Source organism: Natrix helvetica (assembly GCF_964273705.1).
Source record: "Natrix helvetica genome assembly, chromosome: 10".
NCBI lineage: Eukaryota > Metazoa > Chordata > Lepidosauria > Squamata > Natricidae > Natrix > Natrix helvetica.
In genome coordinates, this window is record NC_138561.1 from 4,724,275 (window position 1) to 4,736,573 (window position 12,299).

The 12,299-nt window shown below is 47.8% G+C and overlaps 1 protein-coding gene across 3 annotated transcripts in view; it reads right to left on the bottom strand.

Annotated features, from left to right (window-relative positions):
- Window positions 1–1,035: 1,035 nt before the first annotated feature.
- The window catches only part of CPNE2 (copine 2), a 127,385-nt gene continuing 116,121 nt past the window's right edge, over window positions 1,036–12,299 (bottom strand). For all 3 annotated transcript variants that reach the window (XM_081963032.1, XM_081963031.1, XM_081963030.1), the window contains exons 13-16: window positions 8,018–8,069; window positions 6,065–6,198; window positions 3,886–4,122; window positions 1,036–1,630 (exon numbers count right to left, since the gene is read on the bottom strand). In XM_081963032.1, the coding sequence (XP_081819158.1) occupies window positions 1,523–1,630; window positions 3,886–4,122; window positions 6,065–6,198; window positions 8,018–8,069 (531 nt within the window). In that variant the 3' untranslated portion in view covers window positions 1,036–1,522. The remainder of the gene's footprint in view (window positions 1,631–3,885; window positions 4,123–6,064; window positions 6,199–8,017; window positions 8,070–12,299) is intronic.

Below are 12,299 nucleotides of genomic sequence, written 5' to 3' on the forward strand. Positions count from 1 at the left end.
CTATCTTTATGACTTTCGTGACTTACAGCCGAAATTGTGGGCTGGAAGTCCTCGACATATGGCCATAATTGAAAACAGAATTTCCAATGCTCAGCACGGCGGTGGTTAAGGGAATCACACCCTTAAATTTTTATGATCTTTTTCTAATGGTTGTTAAGTGAATCATCAGGCCATTAAGCGAATCCAGTATTGACTGCTTGTCGGAAGCCAGCTGGGATGGTCCCCAATGGCAAATACATGACCAGGGGATGCTTTAACTCAGGGGTGTCCAAACTTGGGAACTTTAAGACTTGTGGACTTCAACTCCCAGAATTCCCCAGCCAGCATAATTTACTCTCTTATAATCCCTTCCTCTGCAATCTCTCCACTTAGATCAGAGGTCTTCAAACTTGGCAACTTTAAGATTTGTGGACTTCAACTCCCAGAATTCCCCAGCCAGCATAATTTACTCTCTTATAATCCCTTCCTCTGCAATCTCTCCACTTAGATCAGAGGTCTTCAAACTTGGCAACTTTAAGATTTGTGGACTTCAACTCCCAGAATTCTCCAGCCAGCATAATTTACTCTCTTATAATCCCTTCCTCTGCAATCTCTCAGCAGAGCTGGCTGGGGAATTCTGGGAGTTGAAGTCCACAAGTCTTAAAGTTCCCAAGTTTGGACACCCCTGCTTTAACTGATCTTTGTGGCCATGGGGATAGTCATAAGTCCAAGGACCAGTCATAAGTCACTTTTTCAGTGGCATTGTAATGTCAAACAGTTGCTCAACCGATATAAGTCAAGGATGAACGGTCTGAAACCAATGTTCTAGCTCACCTTTTCCCTCACACAAATCCAGCATGTCTCGCAAATTAAACAGGTTCTGGGAGTTATAAACTGGCATTTAGGGAAGGATGCAAACACCCACCTGGTGCCCTTCGCCGGTATTTGGGGCAACCCTGACCGGGAGTTGAGATGTAACTCACCTGGAGGGATTTGGTTCAAAGAAACTTCAGGAGGCCACTGGGCTCCTATCACAGCAGGCTTCAACCGAGATGGGAAGAGTTCAGGGTTCTTTATTAACCTGAGTATAACATATAATCAGGTGCACATGGTATAAAAATGGACGTAGAGCAGAAGTACGAGTTACAACACATTGAAGGCTGATCCACATTTCTTTGGGCAACGAGATTTTGAGAACATCACACTTGGGAGACAGTAAGTTGCGGCTGTAAAAAGGTCCTCTCGTTCCACAAAACCCATACAAAGTACATCCAGATACTTAAAAGTTGACTTGTGGAATCAAGGCATGTCCACTGTCGGCCACGGTGGGTTCTTTCCTTCCAGGATCCTTGAAGGCAGATCCCTAAAACTTCTCAACGCTGCAAAGTTGCCTTTGTCGGAAGGAATCAGGTTATGCTTTGCTCCTTTGATTAAATGAACTCAGTGAAACGAAACGTTATTGGAAACCACGGGAGACATGCAATCTTCTGCCACCAACGGATGTGGGATACATGCAGGCCAGGAGAGCAAACGGTCGACACTTCTAAGCAGGTTCCGAGTTGAGGGGTGCCAAATTCTGGTGCTTGAAGTATTGAACCACTTGCTGTGGGAGTTCCGCCAACACAGCCTTGGCCAACGTTTCTTTGGCTGCCTGCAACAAGAAGAAAGCCAGAGTGATAAAATAGATCTGGGGAAGGGGACTTTGGAAACGCCTTTGGGGGGGGGGGGACAGGGAAGATAACATGGAACTCTGCCTCAACCATGGTTAATCAATCAATCAGAATAGCTGGAAGGGACCTTGAAGGTCTTCTTGCTCAACCCTCTGCTTAAGCAGGAGACCCCCGCATAATTTGAAACTAGTGGCTGTCCATTCTCTTCTCAAAAACCTCCCCTGATCGAGCTGCTACAACTTCTGGAGGCCAGCTGTTCCACTGGTTAATTGTCCTCCCTGTTAGGAAGTTTTTCCTTAGTTCCCGGTTGCTTCTCTCCTTGGTTAATTTCCAACCATTGTTCCTTGTTCTCAACCAGGTCTTCCTGATTTAGGAAGCGAGTTTGCACCTGACAAACTTAACATGCAGAATTCAGCATATAGAGTAACAGTGCTGGAAGGGACCTTTTGGTTGTCTTTTACTCCAACCCCCTGTTCAACTAGGAGGCCCTGTACCATTCAGGACACATGGCTGTCCAATTTCTTCCTAAAAACCTCCAGTGATGGAACACCACAACTTTTGACAGCAAACATTTCCATTGATTAATTGTTCTCACTATCATGAAATGGAGGCCTTTGACCTCTGATGCTGGAGAAGACTCCTGCGAGTCCCTTGGAGTGCAAGGCGATCCAACCGGTCAGTCCTAGAGGGAGATCAACCCTGGCTGCTCTTTAGAAGGCCAGATCCTGAAGAGGAAACTCAAGTACTTTGGCCACCTAATGAGAAGGAAGGACTCCCTGGAGAAGAGCCTCATGCTGGGAAGGATGGAGGGCAAAAGAAGAAGAAGGGGACAGCAGAGAAGAAGGTGGCTGGATGAAGTCACGGAAGCACCCGGCGTGAGCTTAAATGGACTCCAGAGGATGGTAGAGGACAGGAAGGCCTGGAGGAACGTTGTTCATGAGGTCACGATGGATCGGACGCGACTTCTCAACTAACAACACCATCTCCTTAGTTCTAGATAGGATCTCTCTCGGATAATCTTCCATCTGTTACTTCTTGTCCTACCCCCTGGTGCTTTGGAGAATAAATTGATGCCTTCTTCCCTATGATATCCTTCAAGTACTGACACCCCTCGTCCTTCTCTTTGTTCTGGCCTTCTCCGGGTCAGAAGGAAGGTGTCTGTCCAAGGTGCTGAGGAGACTTTAGGAACACATCGGTGTTCCTCTACTCTGACATGGTTGGCCATAGGTGGAGATGGCACCAGGGCATTTCTTAGATCCTGACATGGCAACCACTTGGCATAGCAGCACCTTTGCCTACAAGTTTCATTTTTGACTGTTCACAGAAAAAGAGAAGCTCTCTGCCCAGTTATGAACCCATCAACCTCGGACAGTCTTCTCCAAGTTGGTTTCCTTCATGTGTTGAATGGGAATTCTGGCAGTTGAAAACAGCAGGATACGTGGAAAGTACCATTTTGGGAAAAGCCTGGATGATCCCTTAGGGGACTGGGAGGAAAAGGGATCTTTCTGCTTCAGCCAGATTGCTGTGTCTTGGCTGTTTTTCACCTGCCAGCTCACTTGGGAGGCTCCTCTGGGGGGGTCCCAGAAAGACACTTTCTTCCCTGAAGGGAATCTGAGAAATGATGTGCTGGAAGATTCCCTAAAGCAAATAATGTGCAGAATAAAAACCAATGAGGGCCCAGCTATGCTTAAAAGATGGTATTACGGACTCAACTTCTTAGCTGTTGATAATGCTTTCCTTCCTTCCTTCCCCTTCCCCCCTCCCTTTTTTCCTCCCTCCCCCCTTCCTTCTTTCCCCCCATTTCTTCTTTTCCTTCCTTCCTTCCCCCCTTCTTTCTTCCTTTTTTCATCCCTTCCTTTTTTCCTTCCTTTCTTCCTTTTCCTCCCTCCCACCTTCCTTCCCTCCCTCCCTCTCTTCCTTCCCTCCCTTTCCCTTCCTTTCTTCCTTTTCCTTTCTTCCTCCCTCTCACCTTCTTTCCTTTCCTCCCACTCCTTCTTTTCCTCCCTTTCTTTCTTTTCCACCCTTCCTCCTTCCCACCTTACTTCCCTCCCTCCCTTTCTTTTCCTTACTTCCCTCCCTTCTTCCTTCTTTTTCTTCCTTTTTCTTCCTTTCTCCCTCCCTCCCTCCTACCTTCCTTCCCTCCCTTCCCTCCTTTCTCCCTTTCCTTTCCTTCCCCCCTCCCTCCTTCCTCCCTCCCCCTCCCTCTAATGCAAACATAAAATCCTCCTGCACTTACATTGCGGAATTCACGGAATGGCACAAACTGGACAATGTCCCGCACAGCCTCCTCGCCCGTGTACGACCGGAGCATGCGATTGTCTGCATCCAGAAACTCCATGGCAGCAAAGTCTGCGTTCCCAACTCCGATGATGATGATGGACATGGGCAGCCTGGAGGCCTGGACGACCGCGTGCCGGGTCTCATCCATGTCGCTGATGACACCATCGGTGATGATCAGCAGGATGAAATATTGCTGGGGGAGGGGAGGGAAAGCAGAGAAGAAAATCAGACACACACACACACACACACCCAGGAGGTGACCAGTTCATCTGAATGAGACCAAACGTGGCAACTTTTAAGACCTGTGAACTTAAGACCACCATGTTATCTAGGGAGATTCCCAGTCCTCCAGATCATGCTTCTTCAGTTCTGACTGGATGGTGGAGAAGGGGAGGATTCATGACATCAGAAGTCACCAGGAGATCAAAGATCCCCAAGCGTGATCCAAACTCCTTGGCACTGAGGGGGACGTCTATTCCCACACAGAGCCTTTTAGACCCTCCCTTAATTATCCCCCATCACCATCCGATTGATGCACCCTGCCATCTTAATCTGATTTAAGCGTCCTTCTGTTCTTCACCAGGCCTGCAGAATGCTCTGCTCCTCCCTTCAAAGGATCTCGCAGGGAGCAGGAGGTGGGGTGGGATTGCACAAGGGCAGGAGCCCAAATGAAACGGGAATTAAATTGGGTCCTGATTAGACCCATCAGGAAGATGAGAACATCTTTCCCAACAGAGCAGGTAATTACAGGGCTGCAATTTTGTTCTGTACTTCATTTGCTCAAGACAAAGTGAAGTTGGTTTCACGGGACCCTGGAGTTGAAGCTTACGAGCACGCGCACAGACAAACCGGAGCTATAAGCCACCTTGAAACCAGAGTTTGTGGTTTTGGAAATCTAGGCGCGTTAGATGCAAGGGCAGCATTCACTCACATTTGGGCGACCGATTTCTGGCTTCCTTACCTTCTTTCATGAAGGCAAATGGGTTGCATGTAGGAGAAAATGGTCGATTTGCATTACACCATTTACAACATCGGGAAGGTCTTTGTCAACAACGACTAATATCATACAAACACACACACAGACACTTCAGAGTGGCAACACACAAAAGGCAAAGCATGCTTTGGGCTGGATGTATCAAGCTGGAGACTAGATGTGCAAAAGTTGAAGCTTGAGAATGGAGGCTTGCGACTTGCTTCAACAGCTCCTCCTAATCTGGGTGTCGGCAACCTACAGCTCCCAAGCCGCATGCGGCTTTGACCCTCTCTCCTGCGGCTCCCTGCCAACCTGGTCTCACAACCGCGAGACACCGGCCCAACCCAGCTGTGGCTGATGTTAACCTCGCTAGCTCAACGGCTGGAGGGGTGGGAATGGGATCCGGGAGGAGGGTACAACAGAAAGGGAGACAGGCCTGCAGCTGAGGAGCAAGCATGAGCCGCGGCGGGGGCTTCCTCCTCATGTGACCTCCTGGACGGCTGTTGGGTGGCCGGGAGGGCGCACACTAGCGGGGATACCCTCCTCAAGCGAACGGCCGGGCTTGGCCAAAGTGCAGCGAAGGCACGCACAGCGGGGAGGTTGACCGAGTGACGGGTGAGCATCTTTGGCGAGGGTGATACGGCTTTCCCCAAGTCTGATCTCTTGGGTGGGCATGGGAGGTTTGGCAGGGACGGCCCCCTTTTCTTGCTGCCCCGCTCGGAGAAAGCCGTAGCGCCCTCGCCGAAGACGCTAGCGCAGTGTTTCTCAACCTTGGCAACTTGAAGATGTCCGGACTTCAACTCCCAGAATTCCCCAGCCAGCAAAAGGAGGAGGAGGAGGAGGAGGAGGAGGAGGAGGAGGAGGACAACGGTGGGGTCCTTGGTACTCGCTGAGCTTGCTTGTTCTCTTGCAAACATTTCATTACCCAAACTAGGTAACATCATCAGTGCTAGAACTTCACACCCTTCTAGCACCGATGATGTTATACCTACTTTGGGTGATGAAACGTCTGCAAGAAAATGAACACGCTCAGAGAGCACCCAGGAGCCCTCAATTCAACCCTGAGCTACAACTGTTCCCTTTGATCGGAATCAGGAAGTCAGGAAGGTGAACGAGCACGAAAGACCCATCCGGCACTGCCACACGCTGTAGGGGAACTTACGCTGGCAGATTCCTGCTGGGTCGCTTGGGCCGCGAACCGAGCCACGTGGTTGATGATGGGGGAGAAGTTGGTGGGTCCGTAAAAGCGAATGTGAGGCAGGCAACTCGAGTAGGCCTGGACGATGCCTTCCACACCTTGAGACGGAGAAGAGAAAGGCAGCGTGAAGGAGGCCGCTCACAACGAGGCAAACTCCATACCCAGTGTGATACAGGTAGTCCTCGACTTACGACTGAGCCACCGTTAGAAGTTCTAACAACACCCCCCCCCCAGGGGTACTTACTCACTACTGAAGTTCTGATGTCCCAGAATGGATTACGTTTTACAATGGTTTTGCTCAAAACGGGCACGTAGCAAACAAGAGTTTCCCTTAACGGCATTGGCTTAAGGACCGCGGCAGTTGATTTACGACTGCAGCGTTCACTTAGTAACGGCCACAAAATAAAAGAAAAGGTTGCAAACTCAGGTTGGTCATAGGGGTGGCCCATTTTTATGACCATTGCAACTTACGACCATAACGGGCAGGCTCCATTGGGGTGATAAATCCATCCTGTAATCCTGTGTTTCTCAAGTGAAGGTAAAAGTTTCCCCTGTCCAGTTGTGTCCAACGTGGGTGGGGGTGCTCAGTGGTGGGATTCAATTTTTTTTACTACCGGTTCAGTGGCTGTGGCTGTGTGGACGTGGCAGGGGAAGGATACTGCAAAATCCCCATTCCTACCCCACTCTCGAAATTGCCGCTATCGGTTCTCCGGAATCTGTCAGCACTGGCTGAATATCACCTCTGGTGGAGCTCACCTCCGCTTCCTAGCCAAGGGAGCCAACATTGTCAAAACACCTTTCCATGGTCATCTGATTAACATGGTTATCCACCAAAGCGCATGGAAACGCTGTGAGCACTAGCACTAGGATTTAGACTTATATACCCCTTTGCAGTGCTGTACTGCTCCCTCTAAGCCATTTACAGAGTCAGTACATTGCCCCCTCCCTCCCCAACAACAATTTGGGTTCTCATTTTACCGACCTCGGAAGGGTGGAAAGCTGAGTCAACCTTGAGCCGGTCAGAATCGAACTGCCAAATTGCCTGCAGTTGGCAGGCAGCAGAAGTAGCCTGCAATACTGCATTTTAACCACTGCGCCACCACAATTCTTTATCTTACCACTGAAGTCGTACCTATTTATCTACTCACATTTGCATGCTTTTGGGCCAGTCAGCAGGAGGCGGTGAGTTCTAGTCCCACCATAGCCATGAAAGCTGTCTAGGTGACTTTGGCCAACCACCAGGAGACAGTGAGTTCTAGTCCCGCCTTAGTCATGAAAACCAGCTAGGTGACTGGCCAATCACCAGGAGACAGTGAGTTCTAGTCCCGCCTTAGTTATGAAAACCAGCTAGGTGACTTTGGCCAATCACCAGGAGACAGTGAGTTCTAGTCCCGCCTTATGAAAACCAGCTAGGTGACTTTGGCCAATCACCAGGAGACAGTGAGTTCTAGTCCCGCCTTAGTCATGAAAACCAGCTAGGTGACTTTGGCCAATCACCAGGAGACAGTGAGTTCTAGTCCCGCCTTAGTCATGAAAACCAGCTAGGTGACTTTGGCCAATCACCAGGAGACAGTGAGTTCTAGTCCCGCCTTAGTCATGAAAACCAGCTAGGTGACTTTGGCCAATCACCAGGAGACAGTGAGTTCTAGTCCCGCCTTAGTCATGAAACCCAGCTAGGTGACTTTGGCCAATCACCAGGAGACAGTGAGTTCTAGTCCCATCTTAGCCATGAAAGCTGGCTTAGTGACTTTGGGCCATTCACCAGGAGGCCGTGAGTTCTAATCCTGCTTTAAGCACAAAAGCAGATGGGATGACTTTGGTCCAGCCTGTCTCTCATCTCAACCCACCTCGCAAGGTAGTTGTGGGGAAAACAGAGATTTCAAGGGCTTGCTTTCAAGCCGCTGTAGATGCACTTACCAAGGCAAAAAGGGTTGGTGGGATTAAAATTAATGGCAAATTCGTGAGAAACCTGGGGGGGGAAGGAAAAGGGAAAAAAATGATTAAATTTTGGCTTTTTAATAAGCGCAAAGCGTCTCTGACATCAAAGATTTAGGACAGTGTTTCTCAACCTTGACGACTTTAAGTCCTGTGGACTTCAACTCCCAGAATCCCCCAGCCAGCTCCCAGAATCCCCCAGCCAGAATTCTCCAGCCAGCTGGCTGGGGAATTCTGGGAGTTGAAGTCCACAGGACTTAAAGTCACCAAGGTTGAGAAACACTGCTTTAGCACAAGCCTTAAGGTAGTGTCCACACGATAATGTAAGCCTCAGGCAAGGGTAACAAACCATCATAGCTGCATTTGTACCACATTCTAAGCCAAAAGTAACTTAAGTTGTGGCTGACCATAAACTCAGTCACCTGACACACACACACACACACACCAAGACATTGCAGGGATCATAAATACGTGCCAGTTGCCAAGGGCCCAAATTTTGTGCACGTCACCATGGGAGAATGCTGCAATGGTCATAAGTGCAAGGACTGGTTGTAAGTCATTTTTAGTGCTAAATGAATAATTCTGAAGTCGAGAACAACCTATTTAAATGAATTTGGTAATGCTTCACCCCGTGTGTGTGTGTGTTTGTGTGTTTGTTTGTTTGTGTTTGTGTGTGTTTGTTTGTGTTTGTGTGTGTGTATTTCCAGCATAACTCTGGAACGCCTTGAGCAATTTCAACCAAACTTGGTACACATGACTTACTCTCTGGAAACAAATACTGTGGTGGTAAGACACTCCTAACACCCCCTGGGGTGGGGGTGTTCTGTTAAGATACAACCTGTTGTGCCTTCAAATGGCTTCTACTGTACTGCCGTAAAATGGCTTCTACTGCACAGCAGAGTGGATTTGCCATGGTAACGGCTTCACATTACTCCACAAGGGGTGGGGGTCCCTCTGGTAAGGGGGAAAAATCCAACATTATAAATTATGTTTGGTCCGGACATTTCCCCCCTATAAATAAATACCTCGACAACTCCGGGTTACCAGCTAGTAAGGTTATAAACAAATATCTCTTCTACCAATGACCCATCCCTTATGCACATCCACAAATCACCAGCCTTTCAGCAGAAAGCCCATAAAGGGTTTCCAGAGAAATCTCTCTTCAGCTTTATGGGAAGCAAACCAGGGCATTTCCCCCCCCCCCACCAGGCAGAGCTGCTTCTCCTCCTCTTTCCGAAACAGCTGGAATCTGGAGATGTTCTTTGACATTTGCAGCACGATGTCTGTGTCGGCCAGCCGTCTTCTCCTCTCCGTTCCATGAAAGTATTGTGCAGCACCATAGCAACGGGAGCATCGGTAGAACAAAGCAGGATCTATTTATCCCTTATCTTTCCATTTATATCCGAATTTGGGTTTGATTGCAGATTCACAGAGTTGGAAGGGGCCTTGGAGATCTTCTAGTCCAACCCCCTCTCCAAGCAGGACACCCTATACCATTTCTGCCCAGTCTCTTCTTAAAAATCTCCAGTGATGAAACACCTATGATTTCTGGAGGCAAGCCACTCCACTGGTTAATTGTTCCCATCGTTAGGAAATTTCTCCTTAGTTCTAGGTTGCTTCTCTCCTTGCTTGGCTTCCATCCGTTGTTTCTTGCCTTGCCTTCTGATGCTTTGGAAAATAGGTTGACACCCCCCACCCACCCTCTTCTCTGTGGCAGCCCCTTAAATATTGGAAGAAGGAGACTGCCCCCACGTTATTCCAAAGAGCCTTTTAGGAGGCACCTCTGTCCTCCATAACCAATAATGTGGTTGTGCATATTTCTGTTCTCCCCTGGTGTTGCATTGGTGGGTCTGAGTCTGGATCAGGATGCAGAGGGCAGGCTGCAGACCCTCGGCCCCAGGTCATGTGACTGGGTGAGAGGGGCTTGGCACGGAGGAGCTGGCACAATAGGAGCCCCTATCCGATTCCCTGTTCTGTAAGGATGATGCCTCCGAGTATTTTTTCCCCTACAATGATTTTCTCCACAGCCACAATCTATTCTAGCCCACTTAAGAGAACAACACACTTGGAAGGGACCTTGGAGGTCTTCTAGTCCAACCCCCCTTGCTTCGGCAGGAATCCCTATACCATTTGAGACAAAATCTCTTTTTTAAAACTTCCAGTGTTGGAGACATGATAGTGCAACATCTGGAGGCAAGCTGCTCCACTGATTAATTGTTCTAACTGTCAGGGAATTTCTCCTTAATTCCAGATTCCTTCTCTCCTTGATTAGTTTCCACCAGTTGCTTCTTGTCCTGCCCCTCAGGTGCTTTGGAAAACAGGTGGAGCCTTTTTTTTCTTTATGGCAGCCCCTCAAATATTGGAGCCCTGCTATCATGTCCCCCCTCCCCACTTTTCTGTATCTTTCTTTTGCTGCCTCTTTCTTTCGCTGCTTCCCTCTGCCCTGCCTAATGTGGACTCCCTGCTGTTGTGTACCAAATCTGTTGATAGATGGAGTCCCGAGGCCTTTACATAACTTATTGCCAACATCCTGTTGGGTTGAAAAGGAAAAGGAGAAAAAAAAAGACTACCAAAAGCCAAGTTAATCTCCTGTCTGTGCTTTGAAAACAAATGGCGCTTTTATTTTATTTTTTATTTGTCACTCCTGCAGGTTGCAAAGCAAAAAGTTCAAAGCAAGGAGCAAAGATCTGATAACGGAATATCCGCCTCATTGGTTGTCCATTCAGACCAACAATATGCTAGAATTGGGCCAGCAGGAGCCCTCTCCTAGCAGGAGAGTGAAACTTTTAAATTTCCCTCTAGTTCTTTGATTCTATTTCTGAAATGCTGCCTTTCCGGACCTTGGTCCTTCTTCCCAGCACTGGTTAATCAGATAGCAAAATGTCTCTTAGAAGTCTCTTTGCTTGATAATTTGGATTTAAGATTGAAAGCAGCCACCTCCGTAAATAGACAGAACTTTTTTTTTCCTCCACAGGGCAAGACAAACAAACTTCAGATTATCCTTCCAACGTATATGAGCAGAAAGATTTCCTATCTTAAACCTGAAGGTTTAGGAAAATAGCCACATCGCCCGTACTCCATTCCTTTTCATTTTAAATTCTATTAAAATGCCAGAGGCCACAGGGGGGGGGACCACCTTCAAAAACCAAGCCAAGTTGCAAGAGGAAAAAGATGGGTCAAATACCGATAAATGCTCCAGGATGGGATGAGTCATTCCTTCAGTAGAACATCACAGGCTTAGTCTTAGAACATTGAATAATAGGGCTGCAGAATCACAGAGTTGGAAGGGATCTTGGAGGTCTTCTAGTCCAACCTCTTGCTACTGACAAATGCCTATTCAATCTGAAGGGACCTTGGAGGTCTTCTAGTCCAACCGCTTGCTGGAGCAGGAGACCCTATACCATTACAGACAAATGCCTATTCAATCTGAAGGGACCTTGGATGCCTTCTACAGGTGTTCTCAATTTGCAACCACAATTAAGCCCAAGACCTCTGTTGCTAAGCAAGACAGTTGCTAAATGAGTTTTACCCCATTTTACAACCGTGCTTGCCATAGCCGTGGAAGGAATCACTGCAGTTCTTCAGTTAGTAACTTGGTTGTTAAGGGAATCTGGCTTCCCCATGGACTTTGCATGTCAGCAGGTCGCAAAAGGCGACCACTTGGTCTTGGCTGGCTGGGGATTTTGGGAATTGACGCCCAGAAGTCTTAAAGTTGCCAAGGTTGGACACATAGGATCTCCTGCTCAAGCAAAGACTCCAAGTTCCCTTCCAACTCTGTAATTCTGTATTCTGTTCTGTAACCTTAACAACCTCTTCATGAAGATGTCTCACATGTTCTATTACACTGTGAGCTATACAGAGTTTATAGGTCTGCATATATTCTCCCCTTATTAGAGAGATTGCCAGGGAGGGCAGACAATTTTTATCTAGGCTTTCTCCTCCAGGACACTAACCCAGCTACCACGTATGTATGCAGTGGCAAAATTCTGTGTTGCTGCAATGTCCACAAGAAAAAAAAAATTGGCTACAGAAGTATAGTTGTCATCTCGTACCAATTATTTGGATATCTCTAACACTTTCTGGACCATTAGATTTACTCCCATACTTATCAACGTTTTACCCACGTAAACCAGGGAGTGACCAGAATAATTTGACAGCATGTATTTTCTCAACAGGGATGCTCTTATCCACTTTTAATGTCAGTACTTTTTCAATATATTGTAATAATGCAATGTTTATTGCTGGTCTTCGACCGTAATAAGGC